General features: G+C 61.0%; 1 protein-coding gene across 1 annotated transcript; it reads right to left on the minus strand.

The window, feature by feature from the left end:
- Positions 1–1,754: 1,754 nt before the first annotated feature.
- PSMD2 (proteasome 26S subunit ubiquitin receptor, non-ATPase 2) lies at positions 1,755–21,213 on the minus strand. The gene is made up of 21 exons (XM_054039679.1): positions 21,100–21,213; positions 15,078–15,134; positions 13,892–14,056; positions 13,295–13,416; positions 11,359–11,583; positions 10,876–11,034; positions 9,427–9,571; positions 9,008–9,068; positions 8,484–8,630; positions 7,487–7,593; positions 6,811–6,938; positions 6,648–6,735; positions 5,980–6,142; positions 5,252–5,353; positions 5,030–5,175; positions 4,494–4,577; positions 3,834–4,002; positions 3,176–3,270; positions 2,827–2,953; positions 2,356–2,474; positions 1,755–2,063 (listed from the first exon to the last, which is right to left on the minus strand). The coding sequence occupies exons 2-21, from the start codon at positions 15,096–15,098 to the stop codon at positions 1,881–1,883; spliced, it is 2,556 nt and encodes an 851-aa protein (XP_053895654.1). The 5' UTR covers positions 15,099–15,134; positions 21,100–21,213; the 3' UTR covers positions 1,755–1,880.
- Between the last annotated feature and the right edge of the window lie 2,981 nt (positions 21,214–24,194).

Below are 24,194 nucleotides of genomic sequence, written 5' to 3' on the forward strand. Positions count from 1 at the left end.
ATCTAGTTATTTTTTGAACCCTGTTATAGTCTTGGCCTTCACAACATTCTCTGGCAAAGAGTTCCACAGACTGACTATGCTGTGTGAAAAAATACTTCTATTTGTTTTAAATCTACTGCCTATTAATTTCATTGGGTGATCCCTAGTTCTTGTGTTATGAGGAGTAAATAACACTTCCTTATTTACTTTCTCCATACCAGTCATGATTTTATAGACCTCTATCATATCCCCCCGTCGTCTCTTTTCCAAGCTGAAAAAGTCCCAGCCTTATTAATCTCTCCTCCTACGGAAGCCGTTCTATACCCCTAATCATTTTTGTTGCCCTTTTCTGAACCTTTTCCAAGTCCACTATATCTTTTTTGAGATGGGGTGACCCCATCTGCACGCAGCATTCAAGGTATGGGCGTACCATGGATTTATAGAGGCAAGACAGAAAATATCATTATCTATCCCTTTCTTAATGATTCCCAACGTTGTTCACTTTTTTGCCTACCGCTGCACGTTGCGTGGATGTTTTCAGAGAACTATCCACAATGACGTCAAGATCTCTTTCTTGAGCGGTAACAGCTAATTTAGACCCACTCACTTTATATGTACAGTTGGGATTATGGTTTCCTGTGTGCATTATTTTGCATTTATCAAAGGAGCCGAGCGCCTGTCCCTGCCCAGCTTTCGGAAGGTCCCAGGCACGGGCCGGTTGGCGTGGCTGCACCCCTGGAAATGGGCGACTGGAGGCAGTTTGAAGAGCCTTGACTTCCACTGCAGCTGAGGGAAGCCGACGAGGGAGCCCCTGCATCTCCACTCACTGTTCCTGCGTGGGGGAAGCACTGTGAGCCCAGCCAGGGGAAAGTCTTTCCCAGACCCCCACATTGCACTTCCCTCTGCGCAGGGGCTCCGGCCAGTTGCAGCCCAGCCTCCATTTCTGCCACCTTGAACCCTGGCCCACACTCATTCACCTCAGGCCATCTTTAGATTGAGGAGATATTTTTCGGGGTGGGATCAGCTGAGAGCGCAGCCCCACTGTGTGCTCCAAAGGAAAGGTGGAGGGAAAAGGGTAAACTGGCCCTGTGCAGAGCCCCCCCCCCCCCAGCACTGCCAAGCAGCACCAGCTCCAGGGGCACCCACTGCCCCTCGTCATTCCTGCCCATCCTGCAGGGCCAGCAAGTGGTGGGGGAGAAAGCCAGGAGGGTCATAGCCTGCTCGTGACCAGCAGTGCCTGGGATGTGCATATCCAGAAAGGGGACAAACGAGGAAACCTCTCCCGCTCCTCCCCAGTGTCAGCGCCCTGCACTCACCTACCCATCGCGGCTCAAAGCGACTGTGTGTGTGTGTGGGGGGGGGTTCTGTGTGCACGGGGGGAGTTCAGAGTCGAGTATGTATCATGGCCTAGAATTAACGAGCAGCCCTAGCACTCTCCTCTGTCCGAGTCTGACACCCCTGCACCAGAGTAAGGCCGTACCAGGTCTCCCTGCAAAGGCGAATCCACCCACCCCTCAGTGAGCTGGTCCAGCCCCTCCCACCCCCCTTTGAGTCTGTCTAGCTGGGAAAGGGGGGGAGCCACTGGGGCTTGAGCCATCACATCCGCTGCTCATTGCCGCTCACATGGGACATAGCTAGAGAGAGATGCTACAGGTCCCTGGCAAGGCACCAGCCATGACTCAGCTCCCTGTCTGTAGTCCAGGACAGAGGGGACCAGGCCTGGGACCAGCCCCCCGCCCACACATGCTGCTCCCACAGCAAACAATGAGCAGCGCCAGTCTCTCTCGAGTTTATTTTTTAAATCCGCTCTTTCAGTAACAAAACCACCCAGTGTGATGCCCAGCGCCTGCCCCCATCAGGCGCTGCCCAGTGCTGTCTCTCCCACAATCCCCCATGTCAGCTCAGACATCGTAGTTGGGGTTCTTGCGCAGGATGACGAAACCCTCCAGGATGGGGGTGACTGGCAGATGTTCCTCTGTGGCCAGCTCTGCCCGCTCGCCGTGTGCCAGCAGCACCGGCGTCGTGTGCGTCTGGAAGCCAGTGATGGTCTTCGGTTTGCCCGCCTGGCCCACCACGTCTACAGCCTGGACGGGAGGCAAGAGGTTAGAGCCGAGGGCACAGAGGCATCCCGGCCACCACGTATCACCCGCCGGCCACCGAACTCTGGGACCCAGATGCCAGGACAGGCGCTGGCGAGGCTTCATCCCTGGCATGAGCCATCATGGCCTCTGCACTGACCCAGCAGCTCCTGGGAGGAAACAGACCCACGTCCCCATCCAGCCCAGGGACCTCAGAACAGCTTCACTTAGTCTGTTCAATAAGCTCACCTCCCATGTGCCCCTCTAACCGGAGCCCTGAGGGACCATGCCTCCTTACCTGCCCCACCCTGACCGACACTGGCAGAGGCCGCAGCTCCTCATCAAAGGTCACCAGCATGCGCGGCTGCATGGCGGCCACCAGCCCATACAGAACATAGTGGGATTTGCCCAGGATGACTAGGGGGAGAGAGAAGAAGCGTTAGGCCCCCAATACTCACCCCAAAGCGAGGTCTCGGTCGCCTGGCTGCTGCCACCTGCCATGGCAAGGCATCCCAACAGGCCACCGCCGCCTCAGTACCAGGATCGCAGGCATGGCCCCACCCATCCGCTCCACGGGCGAAAGGCAAGGCAGCCTGCCTGCTAGGAGAGCCTGCGGGCAACCAACACAGCAGGGGATTCCCTGGGGCTGGGAGCAGCCATCTGCCCCGCCCCCACACGGGAATAACATCCCTTTGGTCCCAGGAGCCTGCCTGAGGGGCCGGCTGCTGGCTCCCTCCTCTCCAGGAGGATCAGACACACAGGTACTCACTGTTGCGCACGTCCAGGAAGGACACCAGGACAGTCAGCAGCCCCGCGACAGCCACCTGGCTCATCAGCTGGCGGTCGCTGTGGTAGGGACACAGGGTGAGTGTCCCCTTCCCAAGGTGGGTCAGACCCTGCACAGCAAGCAAAGAGCACGTGAGCACAGAGGGCTCCTGGCCAGGACGGCGTAAGACCAGACAGTGACGCCCCAGGCCCACCGCTCACTGAGCAGGCGCTATCCCCCAGCGGCTGATCAGTCCAGCTGACCTCTGGGGCAAGACGCAGCTGGGAAGCGCTCAGAGCACCAGAACCCCCACCCACCCGAGGGAACCAAGACCGGCAGCTCCGGCAGTCACCTGGGCCAGCCGCACCATGAAGAGGTTGTTTGGGTCTTTGGCATGGTACTGGGCCAGCTGTCTCAGCATCGCGGCCAGCCGGGCGTTGTTGGTGCCTGCAAACAGAAGAAACGGGGTGAGCGGGAAAGCCCTGGGAACAGGCATCCAACCCCCTCCCAGCCAGCGCAGGACAGTCTCTCCCAGGTTGCTGGGCCACATGCAGCCCCCCCTGCTGGCATAACCCACACACTGCATTCAACAGCCTTGGGGCACAAGGGCCCGTCACCCACCTCCCGCCCCAGAGATCCTGCTCCCCCCGGCCCTGCCGCTTCCAGCAGGCCCAGCTCCCCTGTGCCCATGGGCCCTTCCCAACCTCACCCAGCACCCATCAGAGGCTGCAGTATTTGACCAGCAGCCCAGCTGACAGTAAGGCTCCTGCCCGCCAGCAACAGGTGACCAGGCGAGGGCAGTCAGTTTCATGCAGCCCCTGGAAGAGGGCACCGAAGCTATTCAGCCCCTCCTCCCCCGACCCGCTGGCGCACTGACCCAAGTTACCAGCTGCTGCGCTCGGACCAGGAACCCCCTGAACACAGCCTGGACGACGGGGGGTGTCCCAAGAAGCAAACTCCGTCACCGGCCCACCTCCCGCTCGGCTGCCCCGGGCTCACGCAGCCCTTACCGCTGCCCACCATGCCCATGGCAAAGATGGAATTGTAGGAGACCTCGGGGTCAGCATCATGGGAGAACTTGCTGAGGGTGTCGAGGATGTTGAGGCGCGGGTTGGAGACGGAGATGAGCGCCAGGGCAAGGGGGACGGCTCGGCGCAGGGTGGGCTCCCCATACCTCAGCTGCACAGAAAGGAGGAGGGAGACATTAGCCACCAGGGCGAGGGACTATCACTCCCAGGTCGCCTGGCCCAGGCCATTCTCCTCGTCCCTGAATCCACTCACGAGGCAGGGACTTGCAGCCACTCCCAGAGTTCCTGGAACTGCCCCAGGGCTGCAGCAAACGAAAATCCTACAGGGGCCCTCTGCTGCTGCAGCGTCAGGACCGGATCCAGGGGACCAGAGGAGAAGCAATGGCCTCACCCAGAGCGGACATGGCCCTGGCCTGCTGGGAGTGGGGCGGAGGGTTACGCAGTCGGTTTGAGGGCAGCGCCCCAGCTTGGCACTCCCCACACACTCCTGTGCCTGCTCTCGTTTGCGTCCCCCCCTTCCCAGCCTGGATCCAGCTCCACAACACCGAGCCCTTCGCTGGCGTTCGGCTCAGCTCCAGGCACCTCCCTCGCTCTGCCCCGCAGCCCCCGAGGCAGAGCACCCTGTCCCGCAGCGTCACTCACCAGGTGGCCGAACGTGCGCAGAGCCATCTCGGCGCCGATCTCCTCCCCCATGGCGATGAGCGCGATCCCCAGCACTGCCACGCCCTGCAGAGAGGAGATGGAGAACTGGCCAGGGAGCTCCATCACCTGCCCACCACAGGCTCCCCAGGCTACGTGGGACCAACCTAGAGCGGGGCTATATCCCCCTTCCCCCAGAAGTCAGGAAGATGGTTCTCTCCCAATATGAATGGCTCCACATTGGGCCCGTTCACCCCTTCTAGTACAGCTCCCTTTGGGGAGCAGGTGTCCGTGGCTCAGCTGTGCAGAGACCCCACCCTGGACCAGCCCACTCGACCCCTCTGGCAAGCTCTCATCTCCGGTCCAGGGAGCTGCCCTTGCCCATCGCCAGCACTGGCAGGTTCACACAATGGGCAGTTCTGCTGCAGGCCTCTCCCCCTCCCACAAATCCACTAGGGCCAAGAGAGATCCCCAGTGGTCTCCCCACAGGAAAGGGTCCAAGCAATGGGGATTTGTCTGCTCCCTCCCGCCTGTCCCACCTGGTGGGCGCCCATGTCAGCCGAGCTCTCCTTCTTGTCCTTTTCCTTCTTGTCCTTCTTCTCCTTGTCCTCCTCCTTCTCCTTGGTGTCGAAGTGCTCGCTGCAGATGTGGAGCAGCTGCTGCACCTTCAGCACGTTCCCCGAGCCTGGGGGAAGGAGGGACTATGGTGACTCTAGGCTCTGGCCCAGCCCACTCCCCCCCGAAGCTGGCCAGAGACTCACCCGCGTAGGCGCAGATGTCTACCAACGTGTTGGCGAAGCTGCGGAAGGGCTCCGACACCACCTCCAGCGCCGCCAGGATAGCCTCGATGGCCTCCCCCTTCCCTGCCGAGGAGAGTACAGGGCAGCCCATTAGAGCAGCACGGCCCCAGGCCCTCTGCTGACACACGCCTGGCTGGGGGGCTCAAACCAGCAAGTCCCAAGCTCCTCAATGAGCGTCCCTAGCCAGCAGGGTCCTGCGCAGCACCCGTGTTTCTCCCCCCGGGGGAGCAGTGCACGCCTGGGGCATGGCTGGACCTGCTCAGAACATTCCAGAGCCTGCAACAAATGGGACTTCCACACACACACCCCAGCACCCAGCTCTAACTGGTACACCAGCCCCACCACCCATAGCCCCTCCCACTGCTGCCTCTCAGAACCCAATGGTAGTCCTTGGCAGCTGCAAAGGACTATGGGATAGAATGGGCCACAGAGCAAGGTTTTCATGAACCACCCTGTGGGCAAAAGGTCGAGTCCCTGATCTATGGCACTACCCCCTCAGGTTAGCCAGGAGCCCCTGCCCATCAGCACTCTGAGCCTCAAGAACAGGCTCAGACAGTGACGGTGCCCTGGTGAGGTGGGAAAGGCCACGCCCTCCTTGCCACAGCCCCCAAGTCACCCCCGGCTCCACCAAAGCCCGCTCCACCCCTGCCACCATGCGCAGACCTGCTGAGCCCCAAGCCCTTCCTTACCCAGGTGGTTAAGGCCCAGGCCGAGCGGCAGCCACCTGGCGTAGGTGTCCTTCAGCTCAGTCTCCGATTTCTCCATGACTGTCTGGAGGATGGTGGAGGTGACATCCCCGTTGCACGAGCCCACCGCTATCATGCCGCAGGCCAGGGCCGTCACGCCGGCCACCTGGGGCGGGAAGGAGGGAGAGCTGAGCTCACTGAGTAACAGCCCTGCCTGCACCCCACGGCCTTTGGGGGACTGCTCAGAGGGGCTCGCACTGGGAGCAGCCTCTGGGTTGTGGGGAGAGGGGAAGGGGGCAGGAACAGCTGAAACAATTGGAGTTGAGCATGTGAAGCAACCTCACTGCTTGGGCAGTGGAGGGTCTGAGGACTCGCGTTCACACCCAGAGGTCTCTGGAGACTGGGCTGCTCCTGTTGGCTCCCACAGACTGTGGGGGGAGACCCTGGGGATGCTGTCGGGTCCCATTTCACGGAGTATCCCGAGGAGCTGCAGTTCAGAGACCCACTGCCCCCACCTGTCCTTTATCACCGCTACCCTCCAACCATGCTGGGAAGCTGCTGAGAGGCGGGGCCAGAGCTCGGGTTGGAGCCAATGTCAATACTCCAGCCATGATGCTGTCGACCCTCTTCCACCCCTGAGATCAGCGCACTGGCCCGGCCTGAGCCCTCACCTCCATGCTGGACTTGGAGTCTCCCATCACGGGTAGCAGCAGAGTCAAAACGTCTTCCCGGTTGGACCCAGCGTAGGCCAGTCCCAGCCTGCAACAGAATCCCAAAGGAGCGTTAGCCACAGGAACCGCCCGTGGTGGGAGCAGGGGCTGGGCAGGCCCTTACCCAAAGATGGCGCCGATCCTCATGGTGTTGCTGTTGTGGAGGACGTAGTCGGACAGCAAAGCGAGGGCAGGGTCACATTCATTCCTCACCCCCGAGTTCACAATGCCACAAGCCAGCAGGGCTCCCGACTGCAGGATAAAGGCACCATCAGCCAGACCATCATGGGGCTGCCTTGGGGACAGCTGGCACATGCAGTTATTGCACCACACGCAACGGGGGGGGGGCGCCCAAGGTCTACCCACAGGGCTACACCCAACTCACACAAAAGTAGGCAGATTGCATTGGTCATAACCCACACAGAGGTGCAGCCTGTGGGAACTACAAGCCCCATCATGCAATGCTCCATTGGGATCAGATCAGGTGCATTGCCTGCTGGGACTTGTAGTCTTCAAAGGTCATGTCTCTGCATTAAGGACCCCCTAGTGAATCTCAATGAGCCAAGCTTCAGCCAGGGAGCACTGTGCTGCCAATCACCAGTCGGGACCCAGAGAGGAGGAGAACAGTGTGGCAGTTCTCAGGCAGGGTGAAGCATTCAGCTGGGCAGACTGAGGTTGGTACTTATGTCCCTGGCAGGACTGGCCCTGCAGCTATGCCACCAGGCGTGCCAGCATGTGAGCCATGGCTCCATGTCCAGTGGGGCTGCACCTTAGCCCGAGCCCAGAGCAGCACCACCCACCTTAATGTAGTCCTCGGAGGAGTACAGGTACTTGTCGATCTGCGTGAGCCCCCCATCCACGTCCCACAGCAGGATCATCCCCAGCGAGGCTGCGGCGCTCAGCATACCTGCAGCACAAGGAGAAGCCCCCACATCAGACCTGGAATCACGACCGGGCCCTACGCCCCCAGACGGGAGCTGGGGTTCCCCAGTGGCTCCTTTCCCTTGCACACCCCGTATTCCTAACATGCTGGGCATGGGGGAGCTCCTCAGAACAATTCCACTGGGGCATCCAGCTCTTTCTGTAGCCTTGGTTTCCCTCTGCTGCCTTTGGGGGCCCAATCAGGGAGCAGCCCCAGGGACAGAGGGGCACAGAGCTCTGCAGCACATTCGCTGGCAGCTCCGTTCTCCCAGACAGCCGGTCTGGATACTCCACAAAGGTCAATTCCTCTGTCACACGCTGCTGGAGTAGTTTGGCCTTGACTCCATGCAAAGGTGGCATTTGAGACCTCCACGCAGGGCCTGGGAAGAGATGTACGGGGGAGGCAGGCAGGCAGGCAGGCCTGTAAAACAAGCTGCCTTCATCTAAAACCCAGAGAAGTGACCTGTGAAGACTCCAGGCCCCAGCATGCAGTGCAGCCTGGCAAATCAGGGCCAACTGGAATGTTGCATGCTGGGATATGTAGTCCCCATGAATTACAGCTCCACCATTCTACATTCAAGTTCACGCGTGGCTGACAGCGTGACCCCTACGGGGCGCTCTCCCCATTAGGATCAGGTGGGCCTGGGAGTTGCGGGCACGAGCCAGCAGGATTGGTTATTTAACCCACAGAAGCGAGGGCTTAGGGGCCGAGAGGCTGGCTCAGGAGTTCCAGGCATGGGGCTCAGGGAACATAAGAAGCATCCCTTGGAAAAGCTGCCGGACACTGCCAGATACAAGGGGTCACTTGGGAAACCTCCTGCAGGGCCCAGTCCCAGCTGCAGTGAGAGTCCAACCGCCCTGTCCTGCCCTGCTCACCGTGATCCTTGTTTTTATACAGCCATTTATTGCCGTCATCCGTCAGCAGCTTGTCCTGCCCGAAGGCCGCGTTCACAAAACCGTTCACAAAGGACGAGGCCAAGTTCATCCGCGCAGAGTCCACCTGGGAGCCGCTGCCGCCGAACCCTGAGGGAGCAGAAACCAGAGTGAGCCGGGCAGAGCGTCACAACGCAGCTTCACGAGGCCCACAGAGCTCGGGAGCGTCTCCCCGTGCCCGGCCCTCCTTGGTAGGGCCCCGAACATTCGAGTGCCTGATCCCGGAGGTTCTTTTACCCTCCTCACCCTGCTAAGCCCCCAGGAATGGCCAAGGAGCCCAAGCCAATTCAGCGCAACACAGGGGGGCGCTGCATAGACAGTGCGACTCCGGGGCTGCAACTGCAGATGGACCGGCCAGATGCCCGCGTGCTCTAGGATGAGGCGGCCCACTTGGTTACGCCTTGCGCTCAGTGACGTCCCACCCCCGTGCAGGAGGAAGCGAAGAAGGAGATGCAGCTTTCGCTTACGGTTATTTTCCAGGTGTGTTTTGTAAATGTCATCTGGCACTTTGGGCTCCATTATGTCCAGCTGCAAAGAGGAGGAGAGAGGAGGAAGTCACCCCCCCAGCCAAACCAGCCACACTCTCAGCCCCTCCAAAGGGACAGTGCGAATGGCAGCAGCGACGGCGTCCCCTGCAGCCTGCTCCTTGCCGTGCACACACAGGGGCTCTTCCTGGTGCGACCAAGCACGTATTGGGGGTGGCGGGAGACCAGACGCATTGATAACCCCCCATACAAGTCAGAGTGTCTGTTCCCCCCCAGGAGTCCCAGTTTGCGGGCAGCCTGGCCTCTGTGCCAGCACCCAGCAGTTGGGGACCTTGGGTGCAGCCCTGAGCCTTCTCCCCACCCCACCCCAGCTTGCTGGGAGGCCGGGCCAGGCACCTCACCTCTCTGGCCAAGGCCAGGAAGTTACTGTTGAGCTGGACGTTGGACATGATCTCGGTGAGGTCCTCATACTCCTCCACGTCCTCGTTTAGCTCCAGGAAGACGCCGTGGCGGCCCAGCATGAAGGCCATCTGCTTCTGGATGACCCTGTGCCGGCGAGGGAGAGAGGGGGAGTCAATGCCAGGCAGTGAGGGCCTGGGCTCCCCTCCCCTTGGCACAAACCTGCTGGAATACTCTCAGTACAGCTCCTTTCTCTCCTCAAACAGACCCGACCCAGCCTGAGGAAACCCAGCCAGTCAGGCTTCCCCTGGCTCTCCCATCCCCCCGAATTCGCAAGAGCAGCTCCATCATCACAAGGCAGAGGGAGATGTGATGGCATCAGGGGCTGGGCCAAGCTGCGACCCTGCACTGTGGTAGGACCTTGCTCTACAGGTCAAAGGGAACTTTCCAGTCAGCTTCGGGTCAGGCCCAGAGACAGCGCCTGCATCAGGAACTCCTGTCTGCTTCCTGCCCACTCGCCTGCGTGGCAGAGCCCTGGCTGCCACGCCGGCCTGGAAGGAGGTTCCCATTCCAGGGGCATGCAGGGAGCAGCTGCTCTTGCCCCCTCCCAGCAAAGCCACTGAAGCTTAGCCCTTCAGAACCGGCCCAGTAGAGGCAGCAAGCAGGGCCAGGGCAGAGTACCAGAGAGAGGACGGCAGCACTGCTGGGGCGTCCCACCATCCCCTCTCCATCCCCGGAACGTCAACGTTCTGTCAACGGAGCTGGAGCATGGGAACGTCAAGACAAAGAGCGTAAGTCTCTACTGCCTGAGCTACAGGAGTACCTCCCTTAGTCAGCAGCTGTAGTAGATTCTTATCGTATGTGGAGCAACCACTAGAGGGGGCTCATGAGTCTCACTGGTCTAGTGTAGGTTATGCTAGTCGAGCTCATTTCATGCCCCATCCTCAGCAGTCAGAGGGGAGCGAGAAGGCTCAAGTTTCAGTCCAACCCCAACAGGGGCAGGACAAGGGGGTTTCACCAGATCAGCAGCCTTAAAGGTCAATGCCTGAACAAGGGACGCCTGGGCAGCAGAAGGGCAACCCTGCCCACCATTGCACTGCCAACAGAGGGGCCCTCTTGGGCAAGCAGCAGGGGGCCAGTGCCCCTGGCCCACCTGGTCCTTGACCTCTCTGCTGAGGCTGCCAGCAAGGGACCAGTTAGTGCCAATTGTGATGGTTGTTTTAACCATGAAGCCACCTGTCATGCTACAAGGTGAACTGAGACCCCAGACTCATTCCACAGCTCTCAAGTCCCCTCAGGTGGCGCTAACGCCCAATCACTCCTGGCCTGGGGTAGGAGAGGGGACCTGAAGGCGGTAGAATCTGTACCCCATGACGACAAGGCAGAGGCTGGTCTACCGCAGCTCCCTCCCCGAGCAGGGCCCCGGCTCTGAAAAGCCGATCTCCACCTACACGTCTTTGCAGGAGGTGAAGATGTCCTCCACCAGCTCCATGTCGTTCAGCATGAGGGCCAGGCGCAGGGCTTCCGGGTAGCGGCTGAACTTGCGGAAGATTCCCAGGGAACAGCGGAGGAGGGCTGAGTTCTCGGGTTCAGGGACGTAGCTCACACAGCTTCGGGAAGGAGACAGAAGAAGGTAAGTCCAGCTGCTACTGAGATCAGGAACAGACAGGTCTTACTGCTCAGAGGGGAGATCTGGGTCAGCGTACAGAGCTCCAACCAGCCCCTCAACAGCTCACTCTGACAGCTGCTCTTATGTAGCTGTATCAAACGCTCCCAGTCACCTAGAGCGGGAAGTGTTCCAGCAATCATGGCACCCTGCCATCTACCCGGGGACTTCTGCACCACATAGGGGTAGTTTCCAGCTTTCAATAGGACAGGCAGAGCTCAAACAGCAAAGGGCCAATCCCCATCACAGAGCAGCCTGGCTCCCTCACCTGGTCAGGTACAGGCAGACCTTGGAGTAGGCGTTGTCGTCAATATATTTCTCTAGCATGTCCATCTGCTCAATCTCCATCAGCAGGTCACAGGCTTCGTGCTCCGCATTGTGGGCCATGTTGTAGGGCACAATCTCCTTCACCAGGGTCAGCAGCGTTTCCCTCTGGGCCTTGTCAGCCTCATCAACCTCCTGCCATTCCTTAGCAACCTCGCCCGCCAGGTGTCTGTGGGGGCAAAGGGAAAGAGACCATCATAACACAAGGCAACAACCTGGCGCCCAGGGCAAGACGGCTACAGCACCACTTCTCCTACAGGGCTGCGATCCCTGCAGTGCTCAACGGAAGCTGCATGCCCTCGTCTGAACAGGGTAACAGCCCACAAGGGGCTAAATCCTGGGAAGGGGGGGAGGTGGGGGAGATCATGGCTGAGTTATGCCTGTTGCTGGATAGTTCACAGTCCTCCAAGGAGATGGTTCCCAATCAGATCGGACATGTCAGTGAAGTCCAGCAGCCCTCTCACAAATACCCATGTCTGAACATCCAGCCCTGAGCTTCCCGGGGCAGCACCCACACAATCCCACTGACTTTGTTAACACCAACGAAAACAGAAACAGAAACGCTCTTTGGGGCAGGCATCCAACCGGGCAGATTTTCCATCTTCTCTGGGATGTGTGGAAGCACAAGTGCCACACTCTAATTCTGGTTCATTAGCCCCCAGCCTGTTCCAGAGATTTTCATTCAACTTGGGGAACTTCAATACACACAGGCCAGTGCACATAATAAGTATCCTAAGGCAGGGCTCAAAAGAACCACTCGACTTCTTCAGGGAGGGACCTGGCCAAACAGGCTTTAGCTCAAAAAAAGTTTCCGATCTTAGTGGTTGGAAATAACTTTATAAATGTGAGCCAATGCAATGCTGTCTACCTGAGCTTGCTGACAGACGGCTTTAGGGTCTCAGCAGCTGCTCAGCGCTTTATAAAGAAAAGAGTGAAATTTACAAGCTTTGTTTCACAGCTGTTTCCGTCCCCCCTCACCAAACTGACAAGAATCAGGTCAATTTCACTCTGCCCCTGTTTGGGGAATCTGATCTGCAGAACCAGACATTCTTAAAAACTGGCTGAAAGGATGATATACTAATATTTCGTGAAGTAGAGATGTTGTGCGGGGGGAGATGCATGGGGGGGGGCGCCACACACAGGGTCAGTGTTAGGTCCAGCCTTCTTTATTAAAGAGAAGGGAGTAAAAAGTACATTAATTAAACAGATAATCGAAAGGAGCGGCAAATACCAGTGAGGACAGAGAAACGATACAAACAGACCAAGAGAGTCTGGTGAAATGGACAAAGAATAAGATGTTCATCTTAAAAAAAATAAAATTAAAAAAAAACATGACTGATTTTGAGATGCTTATTCATAGGCCAGAAGGGCACAGGCCCTTCCCTGGGAACCTCCATCCCAGAAGACTCAAGTCCTGGAGTAGGAAGGGGGCAGCCCCATTCTACACAGCTGGGGGGAGACTGTCTGGGGCACTGTGCCTCAGACTACCACACTGATACTGACAGGTTGGCGGGAGTACAGAGAAAAGCCATAGAAACAGTTCAGGGGCTGGAGGTTATGCGGGATCATTAAAAGTGATGGATCTACCTAGCTTGGCAAGGCAACTGGGAAAGCAATGATCCCAGCATGGGCATATCTGGGTGTAGGCAGAAAGGAGGGATATTATTCACAGGGCTGCAGATAGAAGGAACGAGACAAGGATGGGCACGGATGACTATCAAGGTCTTCTGGTCAGAGAAATCTATCCACCCTCCGCATCACCCTGGACTCAGACCAAACAGCCTGTGGAACAGTTTCCCAAGGGAAATGGGGGACAAGCCCCATCATGGGGGACATTTAATCAGAACTGGATCACACATTACATAGACAGTATTTCTCACCTGACATATTCATGTCCCCATGATGCCAGCTCCTCCTGGGACCCCACTAGCCGGTATTTCAGACACTCTCGCTCCCCACTCATGGTCATCGCCAGAACGGAAATGATGTCAGCTGCAAAACGCTGCGGGAGAAAGTGCCGAGACAGTCACCCCCATGCCAGCACAGCGAGCTAAGTAGCACCACGCCCCTTCCTGCACCCTCAGTGTGGAAGAGTAGCACACGGACACTGCAGCACTCAGCAGGCAGGCAGGGAGACCCTCAGAAACTACAGCTCCCAGCATGCAGTTTGAGTCAAAACACTTTAGCGGCATGACAAGCTGCACATGTGCTGCAATCACTGCAAATCGTTACACCCAGCAATTCACCCAGTATATGCAGGGTTCGATGCACAGAGCTTGATCCCCTGATCACCCTGTTAGTCCAGTGCTCGTTTCAGTGGCAGGTGCTGTGTAGTCTGATGCTATCTTAAGATCTTTCCTCCGGTTGCACACAGATAGCAACAGTTAACTTGTACTCTACACAACCAGGTTGCTGCACTGCCATCCCCACCTGCCCAGTGATTCCAGCCCCACACGCAGCAGCTGGGAACCCCTCACCTTGTTCTCTCCAGGAGCCATGTTCTCATAGATCTCCTTCAGCTTGCCATAGTGAGGCCGTAAGAACTTCAGGGGCTTCGGAACAGAGGTCATGGAGGTTGTGGAAGAACGGATCTGCCTACGCAACTCCTCCAGGGCAGGGCGATACAGAGACGTGTCCTTCTCCTGCAAGGATCAACTGCATCTGTCAGGAAGTGGCAGCTGCCTGTAGCATCCCGGACCCGCCTGTTCCTTCCAAGCGCAGGCAGCCAGCCACAGTGCTGAGCCGCCAGACACCTGCCCAGCCAGCCAGCTCATTTGGAAACGTACAGGACTCCGGCGTCTATCAACTTTGGCACCTTGCTGCGGGACTCAGCCAGATGCGAATCACCAGGGGGGCTCCTTGGCCACATGCTTGGTGGACAGACTGGTATCGTATTGGGTCAAACAACACATCAAACACTGTAACAAACGGCAACAAAGACCAGCTCCACAGAGCAGCTTGAAAGTCTCTGCACCTGCTAATCCCACACAAAGATCTGGGGAAATACGTGAGCTTTGCCCATACACCTAAGGCTGGCAAACTATGGCATAGAAAGCTAGTTCTACAGTCAGGGATTTGATAGTGAACCCCCTTCTCCCCCCAGCAGGGGCAACTTAACCAAACTCAATTGCTATAATGGTGCGAAGGGAAAGCCTGGGTCCCTAAAGTACTAACTTGCTAACTACCAGAAAAGAGACATTTAATAAAAGATGTAGCTGTCTTGCACTGAACGTGTGCTGCTCCTGGGGTCTGGGAGGGCTGGGGACTGTAACAGGCCAGCAGTTTGCATTGGAGGTGAAGTCACTACTGAGTGAATGTTGTACGCAGGGGAGAAAAATCTCTTCGATAAGCAGCAAGCTGTGAAGCGTGGGATTTGTCATTTCCAATCCCAGGGGACAAAACCCAGAGACCAGCCACTGGCTTACGCTGCTCCCCGGACATCAGAGAGTGAGAGGGGGAGACTGTACTCCCACCGACAGCTGCACATCCAGCACCCACTTCCCCCATTCAAAGGGGCTCCAATACTGAAGGGGAGCTCCAATACTGAAGGGATCTTGACACGGCCCCTCCGGAATGGACCCAAAGGCTGGGGGCGCTGCCTGACACACAGACGTGACTTGAGGGGAAAAGGGGACAGGCCCATGAGGGGAAAAGGGAACTTACCCCCAAGCGCTCCACAAGCATCTCCAATTCATCCTGCAGCTGTTTGTCTTCCTCAGACTGCAACAAAGGAGAAGAGAAATGGGCATCAGCCCTAGAGGAAAGCTTCCCGCAGCCCCACAAAATACCAGCAGCCAGTGGAGGCCCCGGGGAGGGACCGACGCACACGCTTCAGGTTACACACTGCACGTCCAACAGGCTCCTCAGCTGGCAGAGCCAATGAGCACAGGAGCACACGCCTTTACCTCACTTGCACCCCCACTTTGTGCTTCTGACTGCAGCAAGACGCCGGGCTCACAGGCACCCCCAGCCATCACAGCGAAACAGGAGCCGCCACTCTGCTCCTGGGCACCGGCTTAGAGAGTTCCTGCCCCGTCTAACTATTAGTCAGCCCATTACAACCACCCAGCTGTGCACAAAGGGAGCCTAGCACTGCAGCTCTCATCCTTCCTTATCCCTCCTCTTCCTCTGTGCTCCTTGTGGGCAGGGACCATGGCTTTCACCAGTTCAGAGCAACACCCAGTGGCCTTCAGGGAACCTTAGAAATAGGGCCCTACCAAATTCATGGCCATGAAAAATGCATCATGGACCATGAAATCTGGTCTCCCCACTGTGAAATCTGATCTTTTGTGTGCTTTTACCCTATACTACTCAGATTTCACGAGGGAGACCAGCATTTCTCAAATTAGGGGTCCTGACCCAAAAGGGAGTTGCAGGGGGGTCACAACGTTATTTTTGGGGTGGGGGGGCGGTATTGCCGTCACCCTTACTTCTGCGCTGCCTTCAGAGCTGAGTGGTCAGAGAGCAGCGGCTGTTGGCCGGGCACCCAGCTCTGAAGGCAGCACTTCCCCCCCAGCGGCAGCACAGAAGTAAGGGTGGCAATACCATACCCCGTGCCACCCTTACTTCTGTGTTGCTGTCTTCGGAGCTGGGCGGCCGGAGAGTGGCAGCCGCTGACTGAGGCCCAGCTCTGTAGGCAGCAGTTCAGAAGTAAGGGTGGCAATACCAGACCATGGCATCCTTACCTCTGCGCTGCTGCTGGCAGCGGCTCTGCCTTCAGAGCTGAGCTCCCGGCCAGCAGCCACCGCTCTCCAGCTGTCCCGCTCTGAAGGCAGCAGTGCGGGAGTAAGGATAGCAGTACCACAACCCCCCTACAATAACCTTGCAACCCCCCCTCTCCCCCCACAACTCCTTTTAGGGTCAGGACCCTTACAATTACAACACTGAGAAATTTCAGATTGAAATCGCTGAAATCACAAAATGTACTATTTTTAAAATCCTATGACAGTGAAATTGACCAGAATGGACCATGAATTTGATAGGGCCGTAGTTATAAATAACCAGCTCTATGCCTAGAGCCCTCTCTCCCTCTATCCACAGATGGGCATGGGGGGATGGGAGGGGTCTGTGCCTTTAGAACAGGAGGCCCTGGCCCCCTGGCTGAGCAGAGTATTAGTAGTAATTGAGACCGCCAACCAGGGAAATAACCCACTTCCTTCCCTGATGAACCAAGGGACGCACCCCACCCATGTACTCATTCGCTACACCGATACTGCCTTGGACTCCTTATACATTCCATGGGTGGCAAACCCGAGCCCACTTATCCACTGACACTTTAAAAACTCCCGCACCCCAATTTGGGTCTATGCCGGTTATGTGATATGTATGTATCTCTTCACCCTTGCAGCCGATACCTGTAATCCCTCATAACTCAAGCCTGACCCCAGATGTACAGTATCTTTCCTCTTAACTTGTGTCTATTTAATTTTAAACATTAACTTTAATAAAAATTTTAATTCAGCTCCCAGGCGGGTGTATGGGGGCCTCTGTAGTGGCTCCGCTCTCCTAGAGAAGAGGGAAAATTGGCTTTGGACTGGGCCTGGCAACTCAGTTCTGTGACCAGATAGGGGGTTTTGGCATCGGGTCCCTGACCCCAATGAGAGGGATACGGACCCCTAGCCAGATGCATGGGGCCCGTCCCTAGCCTGGGGGTATAATCACCAGGGCGGGGTACCACTAGGGGCAGGTATCAGCAGCCTGGGGTCAGGGGGGTATCGGCGGCCCAGGGGTATCGGTGGGGGAAGGTATCACTGGGGGAAGAGTATCAGCGGAGGCAGGAGAGGTATCGGCGGGGGAGAGGGGGTATCAGCGGCCCCGGGGTATTGGCGGGGACAGGTATCGCAGGGGGGATATCGGCGCCGGAGGGGGTATCGGCGGCCCGGGGGCAGGGGGGTTTCGCCGGGAGGTATTACAGGAAAAGGGCGTATCGCCGAGGGGAGGGGGTATCGGCGGGGACAGGTATCGCTGGGGGGGGTTCGCCAGGGGGAGGAAGGAGGTTATCGCGGGGCAGGGGCGTAGCGGCGGGGACAGGTATCGCCGGGGGGGAGGGGGTATCAGCGGCCCAGGGGCGGGGGATACCGGCGGGGGGGGGCGAGGCGGGTATCGCGGGACAGGGGCGGGGGGTATCGGCGGGGACAGGTATCGCCGGGGGGGGGAGGGGGTATCAGCGGCCCGAGGGAGGGGTATCGCCGGGGGGAGGGCGAGGCGGGTACCGCGGGGACAGGGGCGTAGCGGCGGGGACAGGTATCGCCGGGGGGGGGGGGAGGAGGCGGGTACCGCGGGACAGGGGCGTAGCGGCGGGGACAGGTATCGCCGGGGGGGGAGGGGGTATCAGCGGCCCGAGGGAGGGGTATCGCCGGGGGGGAGGGCGAGGCGGGTACCGCGGGGACAGGTATCGCGGGGGGGGGGGGGTATCAGCGGCCCGGGGGCGGGGGAGAGGCGGGTACCGCGGGACAGGGGCGGGGGGTATCGGCGGGGACAGGTATCGCCGGGGGGGGGAGGGGGTATCAGCGGCCCGAGGGAGGGGGATACCGCCGGGGGGCGGGTACCGCGGGACAGGTATCGCCGGGGGGGGGAGGGGTATCAGCGGCCCAGGGACGGGGGGTATCACCGGGGGGGGAGGCGGGTACCGCGGGACAGGGGCGGGGGGTATCGGTGGGGACAGGTATCGCCGGGGGGGGAGGGGGTATCAGCGGCCCGAGGGAGGGGTATCGCCGGGGAGAGGGCGAGGCGGGTACCGCGGGACAGGGGCGGGGGGTAGCGGCGGGGACAGGTATCGCCGGGGGGGGAGGGGGTATCAGCGGCCCGGGGACAGGTATCGCCGGGGGGGGAGGGGTATTAGCGGCCCGGGGATGGGGGATACCGCCGGGGGGGGGGCGAGGCGGGTACCGCGGGACAGGGGCGTAGCGGCGGGGACAGGTATCGCCGGGGGGGGAGGGGGTATCAGCGGCCCGAGGGAGGGGGATACCGCCGGGGGGGGAGGCGGGTACCGCGGGACAGGGGCGGGGGGTATCGGTGGGGACAGGTATCGCCGGGGGGGGAGGGGGGTACCGCGGGGACAGGTATCGCCGGGGGGGGAGGGGGTATCGCCGGGGGGGGGGGGCGAGGCGGGTACCGCGGGACAGGGGCGTAGCGGCGGGGACAGGTATCGCCGGGGGGGGGAGGGGTATCAGCGGCCCGGGGACAGGTATCGCCGGGGGGGGGAGGGGGTATCAGCGGCCCGGGGACAGGTATCGCCGGGGGGGGGAGGGGTATCAGCGGCCCGGGGACGGGGGATACCGCCGGGGGGGGGGGAGGCGGGTACCGCGGGACAGGGGCGTAGCGGCGGGGACAGGTATCGCCGGGGGGGGGGGGAGGGGTATCAGCGGCCCGGGGATGGGGGATACCGCCGGGGGGGGGGCGAGGCGGGTACCGCGGGACAGGGGCGGGGGGTATCGGTGGGGACAGGTATCGCCGGGGGGGGAGGGGGTATCGCCGGGGGGGGGGGGGCGAGGCGGGTACCGCGGGACAGGGGCGTAGCGGCGGGGACAGGTATCGCCGGGGGGGGGGGGGTATCAGCGGCCCGGGGACGGGGGATACCGCCGGGGGGGAGGAGGCGGGTACCGCGGGACAGGGGCGTAGCGGCGGGGACAGGTATCGCCGGGGGGGGGGGGTATCAGCGGCCCGGGGACGGGGGATACCGCCGGGGGGGGGGAGGCGGGTACCGCGGGACAGGGGCGTAGCGGCGGGGACAGGTATCGCCGGGGGGGGAGGGGGATACCGCCGGGGGGGGGGAGGCGGGTACCGCGGGACAGGGGCGTAGCGGCGGGGACAGGTATCGCCGGGGGGGGGGGTATCAGCGGCCCGGGGACGGGGGATACCGCCGGGGGGGGGGAGGCGGGTACCGCGGGACAGGGGCGTAGCGGCGGGGACAGGTATCGCCGGGGGGGGAGGGGGATACCGCCGGGGGGGGGGAGGCGGGTACCGCGGGACAGGGGCGTAGCGGCGGGGACAGGTACCGCCGGGGGGGGAGGCGGGTACCGCGGGACAGGGGCGTAGCGGCGGGGACAGGTATCGCCGGGGGGGGAGGGGGATACCGCCGGGGGGGGGGAGGCGGGTACCGCGGGACAGGGGCGTAGCGGCGGGGACAGGTACCGCCGGGGGGGGGAGGCGGGTACCGCGGGACAGGGGCGTAGCGGCGGGGACAGGTATCGCCGGGGGGGGGAGGGGTATCAGCGGCCCGGGGACGGGGGATACCGCCGGGGGGGGGGGGGAGGCGGGTACCGCGGGACAGGGGCGTAGCGGCGGGGACAGGTATCGCCGGGGGGGGGGGGGGTATCAGCGGCCCGGGGACGGGGGATACCGCCGGGGGGGGGGGGGGGAGGCGGGTACCGCGGGACAGGGGCGTAGCGGCGGGGACAGGTATCGCCGGGGGGGGGGGTATCAGCGGCCCGGGGACGGGGGATATCGCCGGGGGGGGGGGAGGCGGGTACCGCGGGACAGGGGCGTAGCGGCGGGGACAGGTATCGCCGGGGGGGGGGGTATCAGCGGCCCGGGGACGGGGGATACCGCCGGGGGGGGGGAGGCGGGTACCGCGGGGACAGGTATCGCCGGGGGGGGAGGGGGATATCGCCGGGGGGGGGAGGCGGGTACCGCGGGACAGGGGCGTAGCGGCGGGGACAGGTACCGCCGGGGGGGGAGGCGGGTACCGCGGGACAGGGGCGGGGGGTATCGGTGGGGACAGGTATCGCCGGGGGGGGAGGGGGGTACCGCGGGGACAGGTATCGCCGGGGGGGGAGGGGGTATCGCCGGGGGGGGGGGCGAGGCGGGTACCGCGGGACAGGGGCGTAGCGGCGGGGACAGGTATCGCCGGGGGGGGAGGGGGATACCGCCGGGGGGGGGGAGGCGGGTACCGCGGGACAGGGGCGTAGCGGCGGGGACAGGTATCGCCGGGGGGGGGGGTATCAGCGGCCCGGGGACGGGGGATACCGCCGGGGGGGGGGGGGGGGAGGCGGGTACCGCGGGACAGGGGCGTAGCGGCGGGGACAGGTATCGCCGGGGGGGGGGGTATCAGCGGCCCGGGGACGGGGGATATCGCCGGGGGGGGGGGAGGCGGGTACCGCGGGACAGGGGCGTAGCGGCGGGGACAGGTATCGCCGGGGGGGGGGGTATCAGCGGCCCGGGGACGGGGGATACCGCCGGGGGGGGGGAGGCGGGTACCGCGGGGACAGGTATCGCCGGGGGGGGAGGGGGATATCGCCGGGGGGGGGGAGGCGGGTACCGCGGGACAGGGGCGTAGCGGCGGGGACAGGTACCGCCGGGGGGGGAGGGGGATACCGCCGGGGGGGGGAGGCGGGTACCGCGGGGACAGGTATCGCCGGGGGGGGAGGGGGATATCGCCGGGGGGGGGGAGGCGGGTACCGCGGGACAGGGGCGTAGCGGCGGGGACAGGTATCGCCGGGGGGGGAGGGGGATATCGCCGGGGGGGGAGGCGGGTACCGCGGGGACAGGTATCGCCGGGGGGGGAGGGGGATATCGCCGGGGGGGGGAGGCGGGTACCGCGGGGACAGGTATCGCCGGGGGGGGAGGGGGATACCGCCGGGGGGGGGAGGCGGGTACCGCGGGACAGGGGCGTAGCGGCGCCGGCCGGGCCCGGCGTGACTCAGCTCCGCGCCCGGGCCCGGGCGGAGGCGCGTCCCGCTCTCACCAGCTCCTGCTCCTTGTCCGCCGGCGCCGCCGGGTCCTTCCGGTCCTTGGTCCACGGCCCCCCCGACTTCTCGTCGCCGCCCCCCGCCGAGGTCCCCGCCTGCGGCCGGCTCTGGCCCCCGCCGCCGCCGTCCTCCATCGCGCTGCTCCGCACTGCACTGCGCCGGCGCCGGGGTCGCTCGCGGGGCGGGGCCGAAACGGACCAATCGCGGGGAGACAATCCATACCACGTGCCCCCGTGGTGCTGAAGGGCGGGGATAGTGGTAGTGGGCGGGGCTATGATCGGGGGCGGGGCCAGTGGGGAAGGCGGGGCTTTACGGGGTCGAACGCGAAGGGGGACCGGAGCTGACTCGCCGCACGTGGCGCTGGGGGCACGTGCGGTCGTGCCCGGCAGCGGGGTCCTGGGTCGCCCCGGCCACAGGGCAGCGAGTCCTCCTGCCTGGCCATAGAGCGGGCATGGACTGGGGGCCCGGTCCTGCCTTTCCCTTGGCTGTGGGGAGCTGGAGGGCAGGGGCTGCTGGCCGTTCTGCTCCCCCGGGGCTCTTACCCTGCTGACCCACCTGGGAATTGTTGGGAAAGTACCAAGAACCCTGGGGCAGGAGCACCCAACCCACTGCAACCGCTCCGCCCGTCCGTCTGTCCGACCATCCGTCCATCCTCCTGCCCAACCCACTGCACCAGCTCCGCCCGTCCATCTGTCCAACCATCCGTCCATCCTCCTGCCCAACCCACTGCAACCACTCCGCCTGTCCGTCTGTCCTACCATCTGTCCATCCTCCTGCCCAACCCACTGCAACCGCTCCACCAGTCCGTCTGTCCAACCATCCGTCCATCCTCCTGCCCAACCCACTGCACCAGCTCCGCCCGTCCCTCTGTCCAACCATCCGTCCGTCCTCCTGCCCAACCCACTGCACCAGCTCCGCCCATCCATCTGTCCAACCATCCGTCCATCCTCCTGCCCAATGCACTGCAACAGCTCCGCCCGTCCCTCTGTCCACCCATCCATCCGTCCTCCTGCCAAACCCACTGCAACAGCTCCGCCCGTCCGTCTGTCCGACCATCCGTCCATCCTCCTGCCCAACCCACTGCAACCACTCCACCCGTCCGTCTGTCCGACCATCCGTCCATTCTGCCCAACCCACTGCAACCACTCCGCCCGTCCGTCTGTCCGACCATCCGTCCATCCTCCTGCCCAACCCACTGCAACAGTAGGATGCTCTGTACCTCGGAGGAACACGCAGCACCCCCACGTTCATCCTTGTAAAATGATTGCGTGGTATCCAATGCAAAGTTTGTCATGTTGGGTGTCTTCGGAAGGCTCATGATGCACTGAACATTGTTGTTATAGTGATGTTATAGTAATTGTTGTTACAGTAATGTTATAGTTATAATTTCATGTATATAGTTATGAGTCTGAAAATATATCCTCGTGGCTTAAAATAAGCCCAGGCAAAAACTCTCCACGAGCAGAGAGACAGTTCACACCTCATCAGGGTATGTGTGGGACAAACCCAGCCCAGCCTCACAGGAACAAAGGACGCTGGCCTAGGCAGCAACAAAAGGATCTGTGGGACTCTCGAGTGAGTCACCCCCCTTCCTTTAGTCAGTTTGGGACTGCGATGAGGTAATGCTCACCTGACTCTGACGGGGAGGGGGGCAAAGCCAAGAGGGAAGAAAGAACATGAAAAAAGGGAGAGACGTTTGCCATGCTCTTCCCCTCTCTTCCACCTACATCTACAGACACCAAACCACGTGACTGAAGCACTGATCAAAGGGGAGAGCCTGGCTGAAGAGCAACCAGCCAGCCTGTGGTGAGGCGCATCTAGTTTGCAAGGGCATTGAAAGTGTTAAGATCCGCTTAGAATGCGTTTTGCTTTTATTTCATTTGACCAAATCTGACTTGTTATGCTTTGACTAATAATCACTTAAAATCTATCTTTGTAGTTAATAAATCTGTTTGTTTGTTCGACCTGAAGCAGTGCCTTTCGTTTGAAGCATGTCAGAGACTCCCCTTGGGATAACAAACCTGGTGCATATCAATTTCTTAGTTAAATTGACGAACTCATATCAGCTTGCAGCGTCCAGCGGGCACAACTGGACACTGCAAGACGGAGGCTCCGAGGGATGTGTCTGGGACCGGAGCTATTAGCTAGTGTCATTCGGTTGCACAATCCAAGGAGCAGCTTACATGCCAGAGGCTGTGCGTGAACAGCCCAGCAGTGGGGGTTCTCACTGCAGAGCAGGGTAAGGCTGGCTCCCAGAGTCAAGGATTGGAGTGACCTAATAGACCACCGGTCCCGATAACATCAGGGGAATGTCACAAACAGCTCCACCCATCCCCTGTCTGCCTGTCCAACCATCCGTCCATCCTCCTGTCCAACCCACTGCAACAGCTCCAGCCATCCAACCATCCACCCATCTGTCCATCCATCTCCAGTCCAGCAAACTACAATTGCTCCACCCATCCATCTGTCCAACCATCCTTCTTTCTGTCCATCCATCCTCCTGGACAATACACTACAGTAGTTCCATCCATCCATCCCCCTGTCTGTCCATCCACCTGTCTACCAGTGACTAAAGAAATGGAGCAATCTGCCTTGGAAATAGTCAGCACCCCTATAAATTAGCTTAGTCCCCCCCCCATTCTGCCAGTGTGATTTGTGCAGCAGCATTGGGTGGGACAGGGTGACCCCAGGTGCCTTTCCCAGGCCTGTCACCAAAGGCCACCTGAAGGACTCACTTAACCCTAACCTGAATCTTAATCTCCATCAAATCTAAAAGGGGGCGACACAGTCCCTGGCAGGAAGGAGCGGGCATCAGGACACAAAGAGACCTCAGAGTCTGCTGTGGGAGGAGGCAGCAAATCCTGCTCTTTATGTGGCTGCAATGGGCAGCAGATCCCTTCGAGAGGCCCGCGGGATAGTCCCTAGTGTGCTTATGGTTGAATCCTCATTGCCAGGAGACCCCACAGGCTGATCTCGGTGACCTTTGGGGCACCCCACAGGCCCCTGTCTTTGCTCAGCCTTTCCCTAAAGGGGTGAGTCATATGGGGTAGGGCTTTTTGCTGGCTGCAGTTACTAGTCCTTAGATAGTGGG

This window comes from Malaclemys terrapin, chromosome 9, assembly GCF_027887155.1.
Source record: "Malaclemys terrapin pileata isolate rMalTer1 chromosome 9, rMalTer1.hap1, whole genome shotgun sequence".
Classification (NCBI taxonomy): Eukaryota; Metazoa; Chordata; order Testudines; family Emydidae; genus Malaclemys; species Malaclemys terrapin.